This window comes from Oreochromis aureus, linkage group 7, assembly GCF_013358895.1.
Source record: "Oreochromis aureus strain Israel breed Guangdong linkage group 7, ZZ_aureus, whole genome shotgun sequence".
Classification (NCBI taxonomy): Eukaryota; Metazoa; Chordata; class Actinopteri; order Cichliformes; family Cichlidae; genus Oreochromis; species Oreochromis aureus.
The window spans coordinates 37,124,942-37,147,193 of record NC_052948.1 but is presented as its reverse complement, the minus strand read 5'-3'; the positions used below and the strand labels follow the sequence as shown (position 1 = coordinate 37,147,193).

General features: G+C 41.2%; 1 protein-coding gene and 1 long non-coding RNA gene across 5 annotated transcripts; one reads left to right on the top strand and one right to left on the bottom strand.

Annotated features, from left to right (window-relative positions):
- The first annotated feature begins 812 nt into the window (after positions 1-812).
- Positions 813-10,473, top strand: pigo (phosphatidylinositol glycan anchor biosynthesis, class O). 4 transcript variants are annotated; one of them, XM_039615766.1, is made up of 11 exons: positions 813-867; positions 1,239-1,717; positions 2,261-2,404; positions 2,581-2,704; positions 2,910-3,069; positions 4,751-4,933; positions 5,079-6,675; positions 6,774-6,977; positions 7,396-7,577; positions 7,802-7,872; positions 8,250-10,473. In XM_039615766.1, the coding sequence occupies exons 2-11, from the start codon at positions 1,240-1,242 to the stop codon at positions 8,377-8,379; spliced, it is 3,273 nt and encodes a 1,090-aa protein (XP_039471700.1). In that variant the 5' UTR covers positions 813-867; position 1,239; the 3' UTR covers positions 8,380-10,473. The 4 variants fall into 4 exon arrangements, with proteins under 4 accessions (XP_039471700.1, XP_031612521.1, XP_039471698.1 ...); XM_031756661.2 differs by having other exon boundaries at positions 820-982; XM_039615764.1 differs by lacking the exon at positions 813-867 and adding an exon at positions 976-1,073.
- A 3,122-nt stretch (positions 10,474-13,595) lies between these two features.
- On the bottom strand, positions 13,596-20,738 carry LOC120441302. The gene is made up of 3 exons (XR_005613972.1): positions 20,663-20,738; positions 14,784-15,002; positions 13,596-14,427 (listed from the first exon to the last, which is right to left on the bottom strand). It is a non-coding gene; the product is annotated as an uncharacterized LOC120441302 (long non-coding RNA).
- Between the last annotated feature and the right edge of the window lie 1,514 nt (positions 20,739-22,252).

The window sequence follows — 22,252 nt, the reverse complement described above, 5'->3', positions numbered from 1 at the left end:
TTCCTGTACCTGGTTCTGTCTTAGGTCCTCTCACAGTCCGAAAACATCTGTTAGGTTAACTGCAGATTCTGAATTGGCTGTAGAGTATGAAGACTTATGTCTTTGTGAATTCTTGAGATGGTCATTTTCACCACTACCATCTTGGTGTTTTGAAGCCAGATGTAATGAGTGGTCTGAATGTGAAACCAAACGCTCGTTGATTAAATATTTGTCACGGAAAAGTTGGTAGCCAATGAGCTTGCCCTGGCTAATTTTTCACTCAACCCTTAGAAGATCAAAATTTATTAAATGGACTCAGTGTTTCACTGTTTCAAGATCTAAAGGCCATTTTCACAGCCACAGCCTTTGATTGTCTTTTTACAATCACAGGTTGTGGCTATTAAAAACAACGGAGGCTTAACAAACTTGGCCACTGGATTCACTTTCTGCAACTGTAGCAGTCCAGGGTGCAACTTGCTTTTCTCCCAGTGACAGCTGCAATTGCCTTTAGTACCCCTAGCTACCCTAAATTGTATCAGTTAAGTCTAATTTGATTTTACGTTAATAAACCAACCAACAAAAAAAACAATATTGCAGTAGACAAAGATATGAAATATCATTAAATTAAAATGTTTGTGACCATTATTGATATTTTATAATAACTTTTACTAAACCTATTTCTAATCCATTCTTATTTAAGGGTGATTTCTCTGCAGAATTTCTGACGTGTTTAGCAATTTTCAGAGAAGCGCTAAAGCCGTTGTTCCCTGTAAGTCACAGAGCGGGGCAAAGCAAACGTATTCATGGTGTTACACAGAAAAGCGCCCGCCGTGTTCCTTCCACGCTAAGGTTCCCATCTAATCTCATTGTACCGGAGTCCCAATGAAGGTGAGCGTGTTGCTCCGCTCTCTGTTTACCTGAGGCACCTGTGCTCCTGTGTTGTTAATACACACAGTCACCCCCAACGTCCGGCCGGGAGAGGACGAAAACTAGCTGCCACAAGGTCAGTGGCAAAAGGCGAAGCGTGCTAGCTTCTGCTAACAGCGTTAACCGTCATTCATGTTAGCCACCTGTGCGGCTCAACTGCAAAAGAGGTTTTAGTTGGAGCTTAAAATTTCAGTCACCTTACACGTTATCTTCTTCTATAACAGGTGTAGCTCACATGCAGCTGTTCCTCTCATTTTTTTGTGTGTTTGTTACCTCTATGTAAACCAAATGTTACAGTATTTCACCTGACCTGCTCTTACCTGTGCATGTAGGATGAAGGGGCTGCCTGTGCTGTCCCTGCTTCTCTGGATGTGTGCGGTGTTCTTCGTGGGCATCTACCTGTTCGTGGGTGGATTTTTGCTGGTCAGGTTGGAGGTTAACAGAACCAGCACCTGCGGAGACGTGCTCGAGCCCGGAGAGGAGCCGGTGGACTTCTGTCGAGCTCAGCCGCGCTTCCGCAAGGTTGTCCTTCTCATTATCGACGCCCTGAAGATCGACTTCGCCCGGTATGACCCCGACAAGACGGCACCACGACCTTATGAGAATAAGTTACCTGTGCTGGAAGAGACAGTGTCATCCAGGCCTTTACAAAGCCGCCTGTACCCCTTCCGTGCTGACCCACCTACGACCACCATGCAGAGGATAAAGGGGTTCACGACTGGATCTTTGCCGACGTTTGTAGATGTAGGTAACAACTTTGCATCCAGTGCCATCTTGGAGGACAATCTTATTCACCAGTTTGGACAAGTAGGTGAGTTATTACAAGTGTCTGTAAATTATAAAAATATAATACATTCATGTAAAGAGCTTTATGGGAAACATACAGATGAGGACAACGTTATGGGATGTAGGGATTTTCAGCAAAGCATTTGCTAAACAATAGCCTCCCAGAAAGCAGACCTCTTTATTGAGCCACAAACCACTGCTGTGGTCAATGACAGGAGACCATCAAATCTGGAGGAGCTCGAGAGATTTGTCAAAGAAGAATCAGTTGGGATTGCTCAGAAGACTTGTGAGCTTTGCTGAAAACTACAACAAAAGACCACAGGCTGTTATCTTGCAAAAAGGATAAATAATCAATTATTAGCATCAGGAGGCTAATAATTTTGACCCTAATAGTGTTTGGTTTTGTTTCTGTGGGTAAAGTAAAGTAATATAAGCATCAATAATTCTCTGCTCATCTGTAGACATGCTCTTTTCTGCCTGGCAATACCACAAATCTAGGACTTTTAAAACCAGAAAACCAACTGTGCCATCTGATTTTGCTCATATAAATCTTTCTGTCTCTCAATAGGCAAACGTGTGGTGTTTATGGGTGACGACACTTGGGAGAGTCTTTTTCCTAAGAAGTTTTACCGCTCTCTGCCCTTCCCTTCTTTTAATGTCAAGGATCTCCACACTGTGGATAATGGGATTCTCCAGCACCTCTACAACACTAGTATGTAGTTACTTAATATGCATTTATTGTGCAATTAAAACCTACATTTAACAAATAGCCTCTGTTGCCAGGAAACTGTGCAAAATCAAAATAATTTTGCACCAACACTTGTTTATGCGGTTGATGTATTTGTGTTTCATCTCCTTTCGTTTGTCTCTTGCTGTTGGTTTTAATAGTGGTGGGCGATGACTGGGATGTCCTAGTGGCTCATTTCCTTGGAGTCGATCACTGTGGTCACAGGTTTGGCCCGGATCACCCAGCCATGGCTGACAAACTCACGCAGATGGATGGAGTCATCAGGTCAGGCAGTAGTACAGATGCTACATGCTTGTTTCACACCATTATCCAGATGCAGCTGGATCATCAGCTGTTGCCACAGTGCACTTGTAGTGCTGTAGATATGTCATGATACCAGCACTATTATTGTAATATGTTGGCCCAGATCAAGCAGTTGAACATTAGAAAGCACCTGGCATGACCTGTGAAAACTCTGCTTTTCCTCTAGGTCTGTGATTGACCGTCTGCAGAATGACACACTCTTGGTGGTGATGGGAGATCACGGAATGACAGATACTGGAGATCATGGTGGAGAAAGTCAGAAAGAGACTGATGCTGCCATCTTCCTCTACAGTCCTTCTCCCATGTTTCATGGACCCCCATCACAGGTGGGTAGAATGCACCTTTTGAAACAATCCTACTGACATGCTGTGACTAATTCTTATTTAAAATAAACCAATTCTACATCACTTGAGTTTGTATAAAATATAAAAAATTAACAGTGAAGACATACTGTCATAATCAAAACAAATCACTAGTGTACGTTAACAAAGAAATTGTTAAATGACAGTTTTGGCCCAAGTGTATACAATATCCATCAATTCATTTTGTGCTGCTTTTCTGGGTAGCAAGAACAGCAATCCAAGCAGAGATGACTAGGCCTGATTCTCTAGCTCTCCTGGTGAGACACAGAGTTGTTCCAGAGCCAGCTCAGACACTCACAATCTTCATTGTGTCCTGGGCCTACCCTGGGGTCGCCTCCCAGCAGGACACCTAACCAAGGAAGCTACCAGGAGGCATCATAGTTAGATGCCTGCACAGTCTCACCTGGCTCCTTCTGGTGTCAGGAAGTAGAAGCTTTATGCTGAGCCCATCCTAAATGACAGAGGTCTTCAACCCTATCTCCAAGACACCCTTTTGAGAAAGCTCATTTCTGCCTCTTGTAGTCTTGATGTAATTTTTGTGGTCACTACCCAGGGCTTGTTCCCATAGATGACTGTGGGATCCATGAGTAAATTCAGGGTTCAGCCCCCTGTTTATGACAACAGACTGGTACAGCATCTGCATTGCTGTGGACACTGCACCAATCTGTACAATGTCTGCTCCTCTCTCGCCTTCACATGAGGCACTAGATCATTCCCACTGATATACATAGTGTAGTGACCAGTGTTTATATCAGTAATTTAACTATGTAAAAGAACCTCTGAAAACTGCTGTAAAAGTCAGTTTAATTCAGAGTGAGAGTTGAGCACAGAACAAGAAGTTATGAGAGCACACTCATCATATTGTATCCCAGTAATGGGCAGTCACATGTTTAGTGGTAGAAACATTTCACTCTTGTTGCTTTTCAGACCAACACCATCAGTTCAGTCCACAAATGAGTTAAAAAGGAAGAACAAAGTCAAGTCAAATATATAACTAACACAACTGTTTTCAGTTACTTGTGTGTTTGTCTTTATCCTGTCTGCAAAGGCACATTTACGACATGTCGATCTCTCAGAATAACTGCTGTAATAAAAACATGAAGCATTAAACCACTGATGCATGCCCATTTCTGTTCATGCTTGGCTGTGCAGTTCCCAGAATCCATTAAATTGATGCTGGCAGGTGGTCTCCGCCTTTTTTTTCATAGATAAAAGTGGATCTCGCACTAGAAAAGAGAGCTCAAGTACCGATTTCCATAATTGCAGCCTAACTGGAGAGCTATATCATATGCCGTGAAAAGTCATTAGATGCAAGAGAGAAATTACACTGCTATTTAAAAAAAGGCAGAACTTAGTAGACACTTTTTTTTTTTTTTCTTTCCCCCCAGGCATTTTTGCCACTGCTAGGAAGTATTGCTGTTATCAAGCACAACCCTGATTTAAGAAAGGCTACAAGATAAAATATCACTCACTGAGTTTAATTGACAACCCAGCCTTGGAACAGCTAGTTATTTTGCTATGTGCTAAAAATATTTACTTCAAAATATCACAGATGATTATAAGGGTCAAAGCACAATTTAGATCACGAGAACACAGAATAATGTAATGTGACACATTTTTATTTTCCCCCCTGTGTATTTCCCAGAATGAACCAGATGTGGTGCCACAGACTGACCTGGTGCCCACCCTGGCTCTGCTACTAGGAGTTCCTATTCCGTACAGTAATGTTGGGCAGGTTCTCTTGCCTTTATTTCCACCGCATGAGCAGACAGAAGGTGCAGTTGGAGGTCTCAGCCAGCTGGAGGCACTGTGGATCAACACAAAACAGGTATGCTGCTCAGCAAAGAACTGTCTAGAACACTTTGAGCATCTGTACACAGAAAAATCTTTTTATATATTCACATATCCTGGAGCCTTTTCAGGAGTTGTTGTTTTTATGGTTTGTGTGTTAAATTTTATCTCTGTTTCTGAAGGTCAACCGTTTCCTGGAGACTTACTCTGGCATGGCCAAAGACATCCCACCAGAGAGCCTCTCTCGGCTGAAGAGTGAATTTGCCCTCTTGTCTTCTGAGTTTCTCAGCGCTGTTAGAGAGGGTCGTTCACCCTCCCCGCAGCTAGCCTCTTCTCTGCAGGCTTACCTCACCTCTGTCAGAGACACCTGCCGAGCCACCTGGGCCCGATTTAACCCACTGAAGATGGCGGCAGGTTTAGCCATCCTGGCATTTGCTTGTCTGATGTGTTTCATCTTGTCTGAACTGTCTCTAGTGCTGATCAGGGAGAACGGTGCATTACTGAAGACTCCAGTTGTTGTGTCACTGACAGTGGGGGTTAGTGTGGCTGCTGCTCAGCTGCTCATACGGGGCTACATTGAGGTGATGTGGTGCCTTGCAGCTGCTGCTTTCAGCTCTGAACTCCTTTTCCTTTGGCGTTCACGCCAACTGAGCACCTCTACAGTGTCAAAAAACGGAACCAAAGCTCCAAAGCGTGTTAGCTGGCTGACCCTGCGTCACCTCCTAGTCCCCTCTCTCTTGTTTCCACTCCTTCGCTGTGCCTCTCTGCTCTCAGACAGCTATGTGATTGCAGAAGGCCGGGTTGTGACATTTTTGGTGTTATCCCTGGCCCTTTGCATTCCCATCCATCTCAACTGGGATGGCCTACTTCTGCCCCCAAGCCATGACCCGTTGAAGTCTGCTGGGCTGCTGCCTGCCCCAGCTTTGTCTCCATCAGCTGTGAGGAAGGAAAGCGGCACCCTTCTAGCCTGCTTAGGACTACTTGTTGCCAGCCTCTACCTCTCCCTCTCGTTCCACGGCTGTCGGGAAGAGCAGGGCTCCTGCCAGCCATCTGTATTTCTTTCCCCTCTTTCCCGGTTGCAGGACAACCAGCTGAAGAACCTCCATTATGTCCTTGCTGTCATTTCCCTTGGCTTGTGGACATATCTGCTAAGATGCTTTCTCTGCCACTATGGTAATCTGAACTCGTCAGGCGGGACGGTGTTTACAGCTCGCTGGATCCTACCGCTGCTGTCTGTGTGCCTGGGGCTCCACTGGGCTGTTAGTGCCACTCCGGAGGACAGCTTCAGGAATCTGGCTGAGCTGATCCACTTGGCACAGCTGGCCCTCCCCAGGGTCGCCTTCTGTCTGCTGGGACTGGGGCTTTTCCTGATCTGGCTAGACCCCCTCACTGTGTTCGTGAAGACTAGGACTCAGGCTTCAGCCAAAAGTTTGACTCTACCCACACCCCGTTATCGAGCAAGCATTGGCATCAGCCCCCAAGCTGAGCTGCACCACCTTATCCCACAGATCTATCAGCGCATGCGTCGTTCCCTAGATGATGGCGACCTGAGCGGGGCCAGCGAAGTGGACAACAGGCCTGCTGTGGAGGCCTACGGACTTGGAACAGTCTATTCTGCTCCTTTGCTGTTGTTTAGTGGGTTGCTGGGAATTGGTCTGCTGCTGTTGCACCCAGAGGGCATGGCTCTGTCTTTCCTCCTGCTGCTACTAGAAACGGGAGCTCTGTTGCACATTCACGCCTCGTCTACTACGCTTAGTGGCCTGCATGGAAAGTATTCTGGTAAGATGTTTGCATCGCATCTTTTAATTTATTTATTTTTAAGCCTATCATGTTCCAGGTCTTAATTAGCTCACTGACTTCTCATTCTCCCCCCTCAGGTGGGTTTAATGTGCCTTGGACCCCAGTAGTGCTCTGGTCCCTGGCTGCCACGCAGTTCTTCCACGCTACAGGTCATTTACCCACCTTCCCCTCTATCCAGTGGGGTGCTGCCTTTGTGGGATTTCCTGAAGGACACACAGGGACCATACTGCCTGCCTCACTGGTTACCCTTAATACTTTTGCTTCACACATTCTTTTTGCAGGTAGGTAGGTACCAGAGAAGCAAAAATAAATGTTATCGTTTAAAGAAAACGAAATAAGTCATCATCCATTAGGCAAAGAAGGTTATCTGTGAAACTAATGGGATTCAGCTGGAATAAAATGGTACAATATCAACAATTAATTTCATTATATTGTGAAAAACAGGAAAAGAATCATTTTGCCTGTTTAAACCTTAACAGTATAATCGAAAATATATAAAATATCAGTGAATCCGTATGACACTTTCAGTTCTTTTTATTTAGTCATATTTGTAGTTTGTTACACAAACGATAAAAACATTCTAAAAAGCAGTTAAGTTAAATAAAGCAGCTTTGTGAAACTGTCTCCTCAGTGCTTAAAATGAATTGTGAGCTTGTGACGCGATGATTTGTTGTTGTTGTTATTTCTCTTTGTCTTCAGTGAGTTGTCCATTGCTACTGTTCTGGCCCCTGGTTTGCGAGGTGCGTGGGAGCAGGGGACGAGCCTGTGGGGACGACGGAGAGGATGCTGTGATGGAGATGAGGCTGAGAGAAAACCCTCAGATGTTCAGCTCTGCTCTTCTGCAACTGTCAACACGCTACCTCCTTATTCACGGAGCACAGGTATGTCCACAGACCTAGAAATTTTTTTTCTCACATCCATTTAAGGCATATGTGAGCTGGGAAAGTCTTTCCTCAGTAGCATGTTTGATTTTTGTTGCATTTCTTTCTTGTCTTTTTTTTTTTTTTTTTTTTTTTTTTTTTTTTTTTTAAATTTAGTTCAGTTACACTTTTGGATGAGTAGCAGTATCACATCACACCACTCAGTCTGTCTGCTCACTTCACAGGTCTTTGCCTCAGTCTGTGCAGCTGCTATACTCAGGAGACACCTAATGGTGTGGAAGGTTTTCGCACCCAAGTAAGTGCCTGAATGGATTTTCCAGCTCATACAAACTCACTGACAGTAAAGGCTTTTTGAGGATATGGATACAGGATCGCTGCTAATTCTGAACTTTCAGTGAACACACAATGTTGAATGCCGGTCCATTTTTCTGCTGTGATATCCACACATTTACATCTAGGTTTTGAATGTGGTGTCCTTTTTTTATAATAAGTTGGTGGCTTGAAAATATTAAAAGGATAGAGGTAATTTAAATAAACTTGGAAGATCTTGGGGGGAAAAAGTAATAGTCTTGGTTCTTTTTATCCTATGATCTATTTAATGTCCGAAGGAGTTGCTAGAGCTTAATTTAGACTTGTTTAAACCTTTGTGTCTCTTCTGTTTTGTCCTTTCAGGTTAATGTTTGAGGCCTCAGGGTTCCTGGTGAGCAGCGTGTTCCTGCTGATTGGGGTCACATTAGTGCTGAGAGTAGATGTGGCTGTGGGCCAGTGGTTTAAAAGACTCATCCCAGATGTGTCCAGGTAGCGAAGGCACTGCTGCTGCAGCTGCTGCCTACCGGCACCCACCAGAGCTCACTGTGCCCCAGAGGAAATGGATGTGGTGGTCACTAAATAGAATTTGTTTTTTTCTTTTTTTTAGAAAAAATGTTGCCAATAGTGATAAGGAAACCCCACTAACATGTCATCTGGCATGTCATACTGTGATTCTTGAGGGCTATGTTGTACATTACTGACCCTGAGGAACTTTCGTATATCGAATCTTGGATTGACTAAATGTGGAGCGTTGGGACCTTTTTATATAGCAGTTTGATTGAACAACCCCAGGAATTGGATGAAGAACTGATAAAGGACTTTGAGACCCCCCTGTTGATTCTGTTCATCTGGGTGTAGAGTTTTTAGTGGGAGAAATGTTTCATCACTCAACCAAGTGACTTCTTCAGTCTCAGCTGACTGCAGGTTTCCCAACCTACGTTTGCACAATGACTGAAACTAGCCCACCGAATGAACAATGAACTCTGAGGTCAGTTCCTTGATCATTAATATGCAAATTGTCATGACCATTGATCAACAACCACTGATCACTGAGTACCATTCACAGAGAGTTGGGGAATGGCTGCAGTCATAGCATTGTAGGATGGTGAAAGATGTGCCCTTAGACCCCCTCCTCAATTCAGAGATGGTCTTTCCCTTTTTAGTGGGCTAGTTTCAGTCATTGTGCAAATGTACTGTTTAGGGTTGGGGAATCCTGCAGTCAGCTGAGACTAAAGAAGTCACTTGGATGATTGGCAAAACGTTTCTCCCACTGAAGACTCTACGTCCTGATGAACAGAATCAACCTTTTGGGATTTACTTACTTTTGGGATGCATCGAGACTTTGAGACCCCTTTAAGTTTGCATGTGGATAGAGAGATACCATCTGTTAGGTGTTTTTGAATGTTTCTTGTAAACCTTCCTAACTTATGGATCAAACCTTCAAGAACAGTGAAGTCAGTCTTGCAAGTGGTTCATAAGTGTTGGAAAAACAACACCATATACATAGAGTTTACACACTCTAATTGCCTGGCCAGCTGGTTTAAAAAACATTTAAATACATCTTTTAATATGCATTTCTTCCCCCCCCCCCTTTAAAAAAAAAAAAAAAATTACCGCTGACATACATTTATATGCAGTGTAGCAGCTGAACTGACAGTATACTATGATGGGAAAGCACCTGTGAAATGAAGAATTTTCTACTTGGTAAAGTGACATTTAAATTTACTCCCTTTTTTTGCTGCATTCATGGGTGGGTGACGGTTCAGCTTGTCCCCTTTCTTTGTGGGCTTTAATATGTGGCTTTTCACATACAGTGAGACCACAAAAGCAAAACTGCCCATCAGTGTTTGGAGCTACTTTGTGATCACTCTGGAAGCAGGTTCTCTCTTTTTCTTTAAGTGCATTACAGCAGGTTGGTAATGTGTCTGCTAAAATAACTGTTCTCATGTTTATATGTATGTATTGTTTTATTCAATGCCATGAATTAGCCAGTGTTTCTGGTTACTGCCAATTTGTATACAGTTCTGGGTTCTTAATTAGTCAAAGTCTTTATTTTTTGTAAGGTTTTGATTCTTTAATGCATAATTATAATTTTGTTTTGTTTTCCTTTTTTTTTTCCTTTTTCTTTTTTAAATCACTGGCATTTTTTCTAATCTCAAATCAGTGTTGTTTTTGATTAGACCTCACACACTTTTACCCACAAATAGGTGCCTGGCCTTTAATGAATGCCTTTTTTTGTGTGTATGATGTCATTCAAACCAAGACCTCCTGGGACAACAAATGTGTTTTGTTTTTTTTTCTCTTCTTTTTCTGTACATGTCGGAATCAGTATCCAGTACAGGATCCGTTACTGTACTGCAGCTGTAGTCAGCCAACTAATGATATTGAAGGAATGTCAAGCTGCATGACAATACTACTGAATCCCTCATGCTGCTGCTGTATGGGAGTGATGAGCCCAAGTAATGGTTTGGTTTGGTTGTATGATGGGGCACATCTGTATCTGTTTTTAAACTTTAATATATAAATAACAGGTTAATTAAAATGATTTTACATTCTGTAAAAATTCTAATAAAACTTTTCTACTTGACATCTTAGTCTGAATATAATTTGGATTTAAAATTATTAGAAGCATCCAGATTTGTCTCAGTTTATTCCCTGTTGTGATTTGTGATGCTTCATCTATGTTTCATCTTTGAGATTATCTATAGTAGAATTGGAAACTATTCATGCGGTCCATATAAGTAGTATTTAATGACTGGTTTTATTGAACCAAGGACTTGATGGAGGAGAAAGTTGCTGCCATATTTCAATGCCCATCAGTTAAGGTACTTCATTCATTATTAACTGGGGCTTTCTGCATATTCTAGTGCCCATAACTCTTCACTTGTTGAAATTCTCCCTTGTCCATTTTTTCTTAAATCCTCTTTCATGAAATTATAAATATACACACAACCTACCTTAAATCAACCTTAAATCAATGAAAATGTGTATGTGTGTGTTTATATATGTTTCACAACGTTGGGTTTTCCTTTTGTCTTTGTTTTCCACTGGACAGTTTAACACAAAGTGCACCTCAAAGGGATTTCAGCCAGTTAAAATTGAACTGCATGAGTTACCAAAGAATTACTATCATCAAAAAGAACCTCAGGAGCAGATTATGTGTACAGCTAATTAAAAAGCACCTTCTCAAAGTAAAAAAAATAAAATTAAAAAAAATCAAAACCCCACTCTAAGATTATTTCCAAGTCATTGTTGTGAATCTACAGCTTTTCTACTAAAGATATATCATTCTTATTTTGTGCTATGTTGCCATGAAAAGCTCACTTACTTCACCTGAAAAACTTTATATTTACTTTTCAAATTATCAATGAACTAACGATTTATTAACTATGGCTCATGGGAAGGCACAGTTGTATTTGTGTTTATAAGCAGTGTTGGGGAGTAACGGAATACATGTACCGCCGTTACGTATTCAGAATACAAAATATGAGTAACTGTATTCCGTTACAGTTACCGTTTAAAAAGGTGGTATTCAGAATACAGTTACTTTGTTGAAATAAATGGATTACACGGCGGTACTTTCCTGTTTCATATTGTCACGGGTCAGGACTGTTTGGGTTTGTTTGACAGCTACGTTCTGTTGTTCCAGGCGGCAGCGTTACGGTTGCCATGGTTACCGGGTGACGCGCTCTCTCTCTGCGTGTTTCCTGGGTGAGAGAGCGCTTTTTTGTTGTTGTTGTTGTGCTAAGCTAAAAGGCAGAATGCTACAGGCATAGCTCTAAAGCATGTAGCCTGATGGGCAGTGTAGTCCGTGCTGCAGCGAGAATGGACTGCCATACCCGTTATGTGTCTGTGAGCGAGGGAGGGAGAGAAAGGAAAAGTCCGAGCTGTCACGGAGCAAAAACGGGAGCTGGAAGCATGTAAATATAATAATAACCACCGCAGCCAAGAAGAGTGCCTGACGAGCCCATTTGTAAGTAAGCAATTAAGACTCAACTGTACACCGTGTTCGTGTTTTCCTCCGGAAAAAATAAGTTCCGTTGGAGCAGCCTTTCAACGCCTCTCTCTCTCTCCATAAGCAAAGTTGACCCAGACAACAAAGTAAAGCTAGTTTTCGGCTACCAGCCCGACACGAACCCACCGTATTAGCCAGAGGTCCCTTTACTACGTTTCGTACTACGTACCTTCAGTAACAGTAATAAATCACAGCAATAGGACATTCATGTAGTTGTAAACAGCATGATAATATATTAAGTATTCCAAATTATTCAGAATACGTTACTCTCATCGAGTAACGTAACGGAATACGTTACAGAATACATTTTGGGGCATGTATTCAGTATTCTGTAGTGGAATACATTTTAAAAGTAACCTTCCCAACACTGTTTATAAGTATAACACCAAATGCATGAACTTCTTGTGTGAGGGCACAATGTAATGGCTGTGCTGACTGTGTGTTGGATTGGACCCCCTCCTTGTGGTGAACACATCTGCCATTATTGAGAAAATAACAAGTTCAAATAGGCTAGTTACGACATAGCTAGAAATGTGAATAACGTGTTCAACAGAAAAGGCAGATAAAATCCAACTAGAAACAATACCATTATCTCCAACACAGTCAAGAAGAACAGCTGCAGCTGCGCTCACAGAAAATAGGAGTTTTCTACGGTAGTTTGATTTTTCCTTTGTAAGGAGGAAATGGCTCGACAGGCTGGCGACTTGTCTGGGGAATACCCTGTCTCATGGCCCTATGGTAGCTGGAGTAGGCTCCAGCATGCTCCAGGAACCCTTAACTTGATAAGCAGAAGGCGATGGATGAATGGTGGAAGGAAAATATGCTGTGTAGGAACAAACAAGTAGTCCACAGAAATAGTTGCCCACATTTATGCCAGAGATTCTGTAGTTTCCTTCTCAGGTAAACAACTTCTGGGTTTGTACCAGATAAAACTATACTATGCTAACTATACTAACAGATAGTGGTCTGCTGTTAGTAATTCTCTATAATCATTAAAAAAGAACTACAAATCAGGATTTTTTTTTAGAATGGGTTAATTAGAAAGGTAATAGCAAATAAAGGGTAACATGTTGTCTGCATAGATTCAATTCATCAGCAGGGTAATTCCAATCATCTATGAGTCCCCTTGAGTGGAGGTTTGGTGTAGCGTTAACCAGCCAATTCTAAGACAAGTAATTTGAGACTTAACTCTGTTTATAAGCTACTGGATGGCTCAAGCCACAAATACAACCAACATAATAGCGTGCCATCTTCAAGTAAAACCCCAAATAGGGAATCTGAGTAGAAGACTGAATATCAACCTCTTTTGGACAAATAAAGCAAAATTTGGAATTGCAATACTGTGTACCATGTTACCAAGGAAATGCAGGAGTATTTAATTATTAGTGAGTTTAAATACTCATAAAACTATGTTAACAGTGGTGCTAATAATATGGCCTTATGTCCTGCAACAAGATGAAGAGGATGAGAAGAAGAAGTGTAACATTTGGAGTCATTTTTCTCATCATTTTGTTGATGCTGACTTATTGCCTGAAAAATGCACTGTCCAACCTAAGCCCTCTGTTCACCATTTACTGTTTGTTATTTTGTGTAGAAACAATAAGCTGGCCTCTAAAAATGGACAATATATCAATAACTGGTCATAAACATAAAACAACGTGAAAAACACTTTATTGTAAAATCCATCATGGCACTGCTGTAGATGTTGAAGCTCATTATTATGGTTTTGAACGGGGGAAAACTGTTATGGCCACACAGCTGCTGAACATATTGCCAAGCTTTCGTTCTAAGCATCGTTACTGCTTTAATCATCCGTATCTGTTCTTTGGACAACAATAGTCACATTTCAGCTGGCATCAAATATTAAAGTCTGACCAAGTCGCATTATGAGGATGAAAAGAAAATCTTCTAGCTGGCCTCTGATGTTTGTGCTTCGAGTTCAGAAGGAAGGGCTTGAGCTTTTCCGTGGGGGACCAGACATAAAATTGTTTTGATGATATCCATCATCACTTTCAGAAGCTGCTTTAATGAGGATGAAAAGGGTGCAGAGTTTCTGAAGTTGCTGAATGTAATGGAGGACCATTTATGGCCATTATGCCACTTAGGGTTCACTTGTTAGATCTGTAGAGGTACATTTTGAGGAAACATACTTGGCTTTCAAAAAATGCCAAGAAAATTAGCAGGCGAAAAAAAAGATATTTATAGAGCATGGATTTTATGTGTTGAATGACGTTTTTATCAAATTAAGATTTAAATGCAAACACTTGAGGATTCAGCATCATCAGCCGTAGTAACCCAGGTTTAGATGAAGATATGTGGAGTGAAGCTGTCTTTGTTTCTGCTGCTGCAGGCTTAGATGGAAACTCATCAACAGAAGGAAATGGGAGTTGGGAGAGAACATTACGGTGTATGTCACCTCTGGGAGGAAATAAGCTTCCTGAACTGTCAGTGAACCACCAGTTACAACCCACAACTGAGGACTCTGCTGTTCGCTTGATTGATGCCGTGACGAAGGAGAAGGGACGCCTGAACAGAGACAGATTAGCAGAGTCAAAGACAGCACAGTGAATGTGCATCAGTGCTAGCAAAACAAACTCAAACACAGGAAAGAGCGCCCATGCATCTTCCAGAAAAGGAAAGGAGATTCAGTTATTTTTTGAAAACTATGATGGTAAAGGGACTGGTTCTCGCACAGCAATTTTCTACTTTGCTTGAGCACTCAAAATGCTTTATGCTACAAGTCACATTCACCCATTCACACCCACAATCATACGAGCACTTTTTTTCTCTATCAAACATTCACACCTTCACGCTCCGATGAACGCATCGGGAGCAAATGGAGTTCGGCATCTTGTTCAGCATACTTTGTTCAAACCACCTACCTTCTGATTACTAGACGACCTGCTCTGCCGCCCCAACCGCAGCCGCCCCAGTGATGATCTGATATGTGTCATTTGTGATTGTGAAACTGATCCAGCCAAAGCACAGCAAGAGGCTGTCATGTCCTTCCAAAGTTAGAGAGGCTGTTCTTGTGAAGCAGGATCCTCGTGTGTACGGGAAGGTCACTGGTCACCTCCTGTCAGGCTGCACTGTTAGAGTCTCTGAAGAATCAGAAGAACATTTAACTAAGGCTGACACATAGACAGCTAGAACTAAAACTCGAGTCGAGCCTGTGGATGGTTATCCTCTGTGCAGAGCTCAGCTATGGTGAGAAAAACAATGCCTGTAGTCATAAAATTGAGCTCTCATAAATTTAACTAACTGCACAGTCTTTATATTTCTGATAGTATAATTTTTAAGACTCATAAAATTGTCCAGTGTTATAAACCACAGCAGAATTTTCATGGTTTTTAATCAATGGTAAGGAATCCCTTTCTGCATCTGTGTGCTGGTGTTTTCAGATGGACTCCTGCCTGCTGACTCCTTTCTGATAAGTCTTTTTCAACATATGCTACATGTACAGGATGTCATACTCAGTGCAGGCAGCACCCACACAGAATGAATAACAAACTCTGGACATATTCCAGTTGAGGGTTAATAACCTTGAAATAAACTAAATTGGAACCTGACATTCAGAATGAGTGAGTTTTACGCTTGAAGCAATATATAGCAGTGGGCCAGGGCTTGGTCAATCAGATGACTTACATCAGCTCTTCACACAACAAAGGGATACTCAGATGGATTGTAAGGTAGGATACGTTTGAAACATGACTGCACTTCTGTTGGCTTCAGATCTGCAATATCTTTCTCAATTTCTTTACTGAATGGTATATTTATGAACCAGGGAAAACTGGTTTTTGAATGCTCCAAACATACTTTTTGGAAACAGAGACCATTATACCCTGTAAAATCTGCTAACCTTGTAATCAAATGCCTAAAAAAAAAAACATGTTGGGATAGTTCGGCTTTGTAGGCTACCAAAAACAACTTTGTGGGAGTAAATGTGCTGTTTACACTGTATGCCTCACTTTGAAGAGACATTATCCAGAGCTGCCTTAGGTCACATTTATTTTTGTAGCCTGACATCCCACACTGTGCAGTTGTTCAGAAAGCTTTTAAACAAAAAAATCATCCTAAGCACGAAAAAACACTCATGCCCAGGGTTAGCCGAGCTAAGTTGAGGATAAAGAAGGTAAAATTTAAGGTCTTTATAGTTCTCTCAGGGGTCTGTGGAGACCCAAAACAGAGGTTAAAGCAGAGTGAATGGGTGACATTTGCAAGGTAAAAACGAAGAATGAATGCTAACCATAATATTCAGTCTCCTGTTGAATTTTCTGTTGGTTTGTTTGGGTTTTTTTGCCACGATAAGATGACACTGAATTCACGAGTTAGCTACTTAGGTAACCACGGACTTCATTATCTATTATGTGTCATAAAATTTAAAAGGAGTGAATTTTATCAAAGTTCACCATCTGTCTGTTTTCACAAATGGAGATTTTCTGTTAAATTGACTGCAAATATGTTTATTTCCACTTGGGTGGGGCATCTATGAGCATTACCTCATATTTCAGGCCTCAAGTGGCCATTTGAGACACTTCAGTCCAAAATCTGTGACACAACACTGATGTGTTGTGTCACAGATTTTTCTACTGCTTCCAAGTGGCCAAAACTCAATTAATACCCTTTTTTAATTATTATTATTATTTTTTTTTACTAATGCTATGCTATTACTTTGTATGAGAGAAAGCACCCTGTAATTCAGAGCCAAACCACAGCAGGAGTGAGAATGCTAATGCAGGGTGAATTTGATGTTACAGATGGTTAACACAGATGGGCAGACAGACTATAATACCCATGCTTTTGATTTCCTGCTTGACACCAAAGGCACACAGGGCCTTTGACTGCAGCTTGAAAATAAACAGTTGGAGGTTCTTCTTGGCGTTTGAGCATCAAGGGAAAACTGCAAGTGATAGAAGCTGCCACTGAGAGAGCTAATGTGAGAGTTAATTCTGTGTACATATCTGACAAGTTCCTACCCCTTTAGTCAATCATTTTGCTTTGTTTTTTTCTCCACCTTGTTTTTTTTTTTTTTTTTTTTAAATTATAGTGCACTTGTGTATTTTTGTAGTAATGATAGCAGTGTGCTCTGCATTGTTATGGATTGTGCACAGCATTGAATCTCTCTATAAATTGATTGTCTCAGGGGGATGATATCATCTTGGATAAAATACAAATACACTTACTATACAAAGGGTTTAAGACTGGCCGAGTGGTTATGTCTCCGTCCACGCTTGTGGGCGTCTGAAGTGAGAAAGAGAGGTATTGGCTGCGATAAGATAGCAATCTCATCCAACCTTTTTTGGGTGTAAATATGAAAGAGGATTTCACTGCTGCTTTTAAAAGCTGGTAAAGATTCATGTTGTCGTGGGAGACAACAGCTTGTCTCTTGTCTATGCACTCTACCAATGATGCTGTGAAGAAGAAGAAAGACCAGATAGATCAGACGCTGCCATTACAGTGACCTAGTGATTATCTGTGGATCCCCTTGAGGACAAAAGGTAACAGGGTGGAAATTGTACCCAAGACCCAGCAAGCTCAACACAGCCTCACTGCACATACTGAGCTTACTACATCAAGTACATCTAAAGGGAGGGATCTTGAGTATGAAAAACAAACTTAACTCCTAAAAGTTTTAAAAGTGAATTGTTTTATAAAACTGGGGATTAGGATTAATCCAGACCATATGTAGCATACTCACCTCTCCCATTGCCCACTCTTTGTGGTATTGGAGCTGACCAAATTTAATTTCAAGCTTGATTTGCTCATGACAAATGTAATATTTCAAGGGCCATGTATTTCAAAGTAGTCAAATAGATTCAATTTCCTTTGAACAACCATGCTTTCGGGTTGAACAGCCCTCCTTATCAGAGTTTGACACAAATGATTCAGAAAACTCTCAGGATATTCCTTACTTCTCTGTAGAAAGTGCTACTGTGTTGCTAGCTTGTTTCCTTCAGGGCTTATAGAAATGCTTTGCGATTGCTAGATTTACTGCTGGAAAACTGGCTGCTTGTTAATGGAGATAAAATATCAGCATATTAAGGGAGTAGGTCAGGCAGTAACAATTTTGAAAAAAGACAATAATGCATTTTCTGCAAAGTATTTAGAAATATTTAGTGAATCTAAATTGCCCATAGGTGTGAATGTGAGTGTGAATGGTTGTCTTTCTGTCTGTGTCAGCCCTGCGTCAGGCTGGTGACCTGTCCAGGGTGTACCGCGCTTCTCGTCCCATGTTAGCTGGGATAGGCTCTAGCCCCCTCGCGACCCTGATAAGGATAAGTGGAAGAGAATGTGTGGATGGATGGTTATTTAGAAATATCAGAGTACAAATGGGGTTAAATTAATGGGTGCTTTCAACAGTTTTCATTTTTATCAGTCTGCTGTTCACCACAGCTCAGTTTTAAAAATCTTTAGCATGGCTCAGCAGGTAAAAGGAAGGCTTATGTGGTCAAAAAAACCAACCAAACAAAAAAAAAAAACATGGAAGATGTCAGCAAAAGGGCATTCAGCCAGAACAGGCAACGTAGTTCAAAAGCAGACAGAAACTTAAAAGGGCAAGCAAAGGACAAAAACAAGTTGCAGGAAAACAAGTCAACAAGAATGCTGCAGTACAGCTGAGGCAGCACAACAGACAAAGAGCTGCGGCTATAGGGCATACGCAAAATAACAGGGAGCTGATTAATGAGTTGGGGACTTGTGCTCAGGTGGAAACTAGGTGATGGGAACAAGGAGGGAATGACAGATTCTGAAACAGTATTTTTTTTTCAAAGAAAATGCGTTTTTTTAAAAGCATAACTGTAAAGCTCAGTTTCAGGGCTTTAGTTTTTGTGCACTTTGGCAGAATTGATCCATTCTTTATGCTGAATTTCCTGCTATGACCAATCTAATTGACTGCTGTAAAAGAGGTTTATAAGAGACAACAGTGCACTTTACTCAGAAAAACTCATCTTCTTTGAATTTTGAAAATGATTCTGTATATGGTGCCCTCAAATATCCCCATTTTATTCTACCAAGTGTCACTTGTACAGTATACAATTTTCCTGCATCCAGTTTCCTTTGTTCAGTCACAATATGCTATTTTACATGAAAAAAGAGTACTTTGTCACTTCAGACTCGACTTAATGACATTAATTTTTGAATCATGCTAACTGAATCACTCAGCAATCTTTGCATAGCATGAAAATAAGTCAAATAGGGGATTTGGAGAAACTGATATAGTGTTACAATCCGGTAAATTTGCAAGACTTTGCTTTCATAGGATGATATCTACGGTTGCTTGAAAGGGATTCGATTAGATTACTCAGTTTAAGTCAGACTGAAGTAGGCTTATTGACCGAATGAATGGACTACATTACAGCCCTAATCATCTTGGATGTATTGTTAGTAGCTTTAGTTTTACCAGACCAGTGAGTGGGCAGATAAGACTGAGTGTCTGTATTATGTAATGTAGGGATGAGAGGAGGAACCTATAAAATGCACCCTCTAACTGTTACATTTTATACAGACTACTTTCACTGTCTGTTATGATTCTGATGGGTTTCATGGCAAAACAATCTGAACTGATTCATGGGCATACTTTTGTGTTAAGTATGAGAACGAACAGAGAAGAATAAAATACTTTTTGATGTGCAGCCAGAAATGTTAAACCTTTTATTAGATTTAGCTTGATCTGTTTGAATCTTCTGAACACAGAGTGTGTTTTTAAGATGTGCCGATCATGACAGAAGAAATTGGGCACACAGAAACCAGCATTATCAGCAGTTATACTGCTACACTGTTACACAAAGTTGATTTTGGAATGGATAAAGCTGACCCTGACCACAGACGTATTGAACATTTCTGGACTAGGCTTAAAAGCTTGGTTCATATCAGGAAAACAACCAGTTTAAATGATCTCTACCACTTCTGCCAAGAAGACGGTTAAAATATCGATGCAGCATTATACCAGAAGCCTGTCGATGGCTACCAAAAATAAAATAGCTGAGGTCCAAATAGCTAAGGGACATTTAATAAATTATGGGAGGATGTATGTGTATATTGGAGCATGTGTGTATATATTTGACCCTGTGTGGGTTAGAGAAAATCCACAACAACTTCAAACCACCCAGTTGTGCACCCAGTTCTTGTGTTTTTAAAATAATTAAAGATGTGTACTGTACAATCATTCCACCCTGGAAAAAAAGTTCAAAGAACTCATTAAAAGCACAAAATTACCATGACAGTTGTCCCATGATGAGTAAAATGGCCTGTATTTGTATAACTAGTCCCTAAGGACCCCAAAGCACTTTACACAACCAGTCATCCACACATTCACACACACTGGTGATGGCAAGCTACATTGTAGCCACAGCAACCCTGGGGCACACTGACAGAGGCGAGACAGCCGGACACTGGCGCCACCGGGCCCTCTGACCACCACCAGTAGGCAACGGGTGAAGTGTCTTGCCCAAGGACACAACGACCGAGACTGTCCAAGCCGGGGCTCAAACCAGCAACCTTCCAATTACAAGGCGAACTCCCAACTCTTGAGCCACGACTGCCCCAGTATATTTAACCTTCTCACAACTCTAACTCTACGTCTGAACTGTGTGGGCGTGCATGCCTTGTGTCAGGATGGCATTGAGTCCAAATTGCACGGGGCTAATTGGACCCCTATGCAGTTGTAGTTGTATGATTGAATTCTTAAATCCACATCTCGAAATGTCTTTAATTTTCAGTATGAGTTCTCTGAGTTCTTGGAAGTCTATAAAATGAATCTCACCTTGTCATTACAAGTATCCCTGGTGCTTTCATCTTGAAATGCATTATCCCACACTGCAATAACATGCACACACACACACACACACACACACACACACACACACACACACACACACACACACACACACACACACAAATATGAATTGCAAATGAAAGCAATTACACAGCAAAACTCTTAGGTTATTTGGGGTGCTACTTTTCCCCAGCTGCCAGGTAATCTGACAAATTAGTCTCAGCTGCTCCTTCTTCATCTCTAGGGGAATATTTTTTTTTCTCTCTCTCTGCGACCGCTGAGATTTTAGGCTTTCTAGAGTGAGGACTCACACACAGACACACAACGCACACTGCAGATGGCTGTCCATTACCTGGAGCAAGTGAAGCAATGTAAGAGATCCCTGATTTCAGACCAAATAAAACAATTCATTGATTTACATATGGAAAAGAAAATGGACCCTAGGAGCATTAACAGCCCGAAGTTTAATCTCGGGCGGCACGGTCAAGAGACATACTTATGTAGGTGGTGGCGGGGGTGTTTTTCCACCTTATTAGAACATGAGCGTTGTTTGAATCTAGCACTTGCCTAAAGCTGTACAACAATCTTTGATGCTTATCCAAGGAAAATCTTCCTCCCCTCACATGTTTTGAAGGTGGCAGCGGTAACAGATGAAGTGGTTTAATGAGGTTTCTGAGAGTGAATTCCCCTGAAGGGATTAAAAAATGTTTGGGACCCATTTCTCTCCCACCTGGAGCATTGGGTTATGATGAGAGGCTGAACTAATGACAGTCATTACTTTCAGACATAACACTATCTATGTGTACGGATGCAGCTGGTGTGAATACGTGTAGCTAAATAGCTCCACTTGAATGCCAGCATACTTTACTTAGTTTCAGTGCAAAGTTGCTAAAATACCATATCCCATATTCATCATGGTTTTCTAAATGAACTGAACAAATGTCAATTGAATTTTTTGAGTCAGTGATTGGACAAAAAGAAATGGAATAAATAACTAAAGAAAAGCCATTGAGCCATAAAAGAACAAATAGAAACAATCATCTAAAGCCTTATTTGCTCAGGACTACTAGTGTTTTCAGTAGATGTGATATGTGCATGGGATTTATTTAATACTTTCACCACTCCTGCATCTGTGTTTCCTGCAGCACATTTGCATGCCATAAGCAGACTGAAGATATGGTGACAAATTTGAGCCTGTTACTGTCATGCATGACATCCATCTCCTTAACTTTTAAGATTTTATTCTTCTGTTGGATTTAAGCTTGGGCTTTCTGTAAACTGCGTCTCCATGCTCCATGTGCTTGCTAATTTTTGAACACTGAATGCTGTCTAAAATTTATGTATTTTTTTTTTTTTTTTTAAATTTCCAACACAGCTGGAAGGCAAGAGAAAAGTGTATAAAACCCATCCACCATGAAGATCATGTAGCTAGACTAAGGCTATCACAGGATACTTGGTGAGACCGCTGAAGTAATTTACAAATTACTGGAGGTCTCCAGGTGACACGAGTCCTATGTGAACACGGCTATGCTTGGAGCATGTCATTTCTGAAATTATATTATTGAGCTTATTCATTCA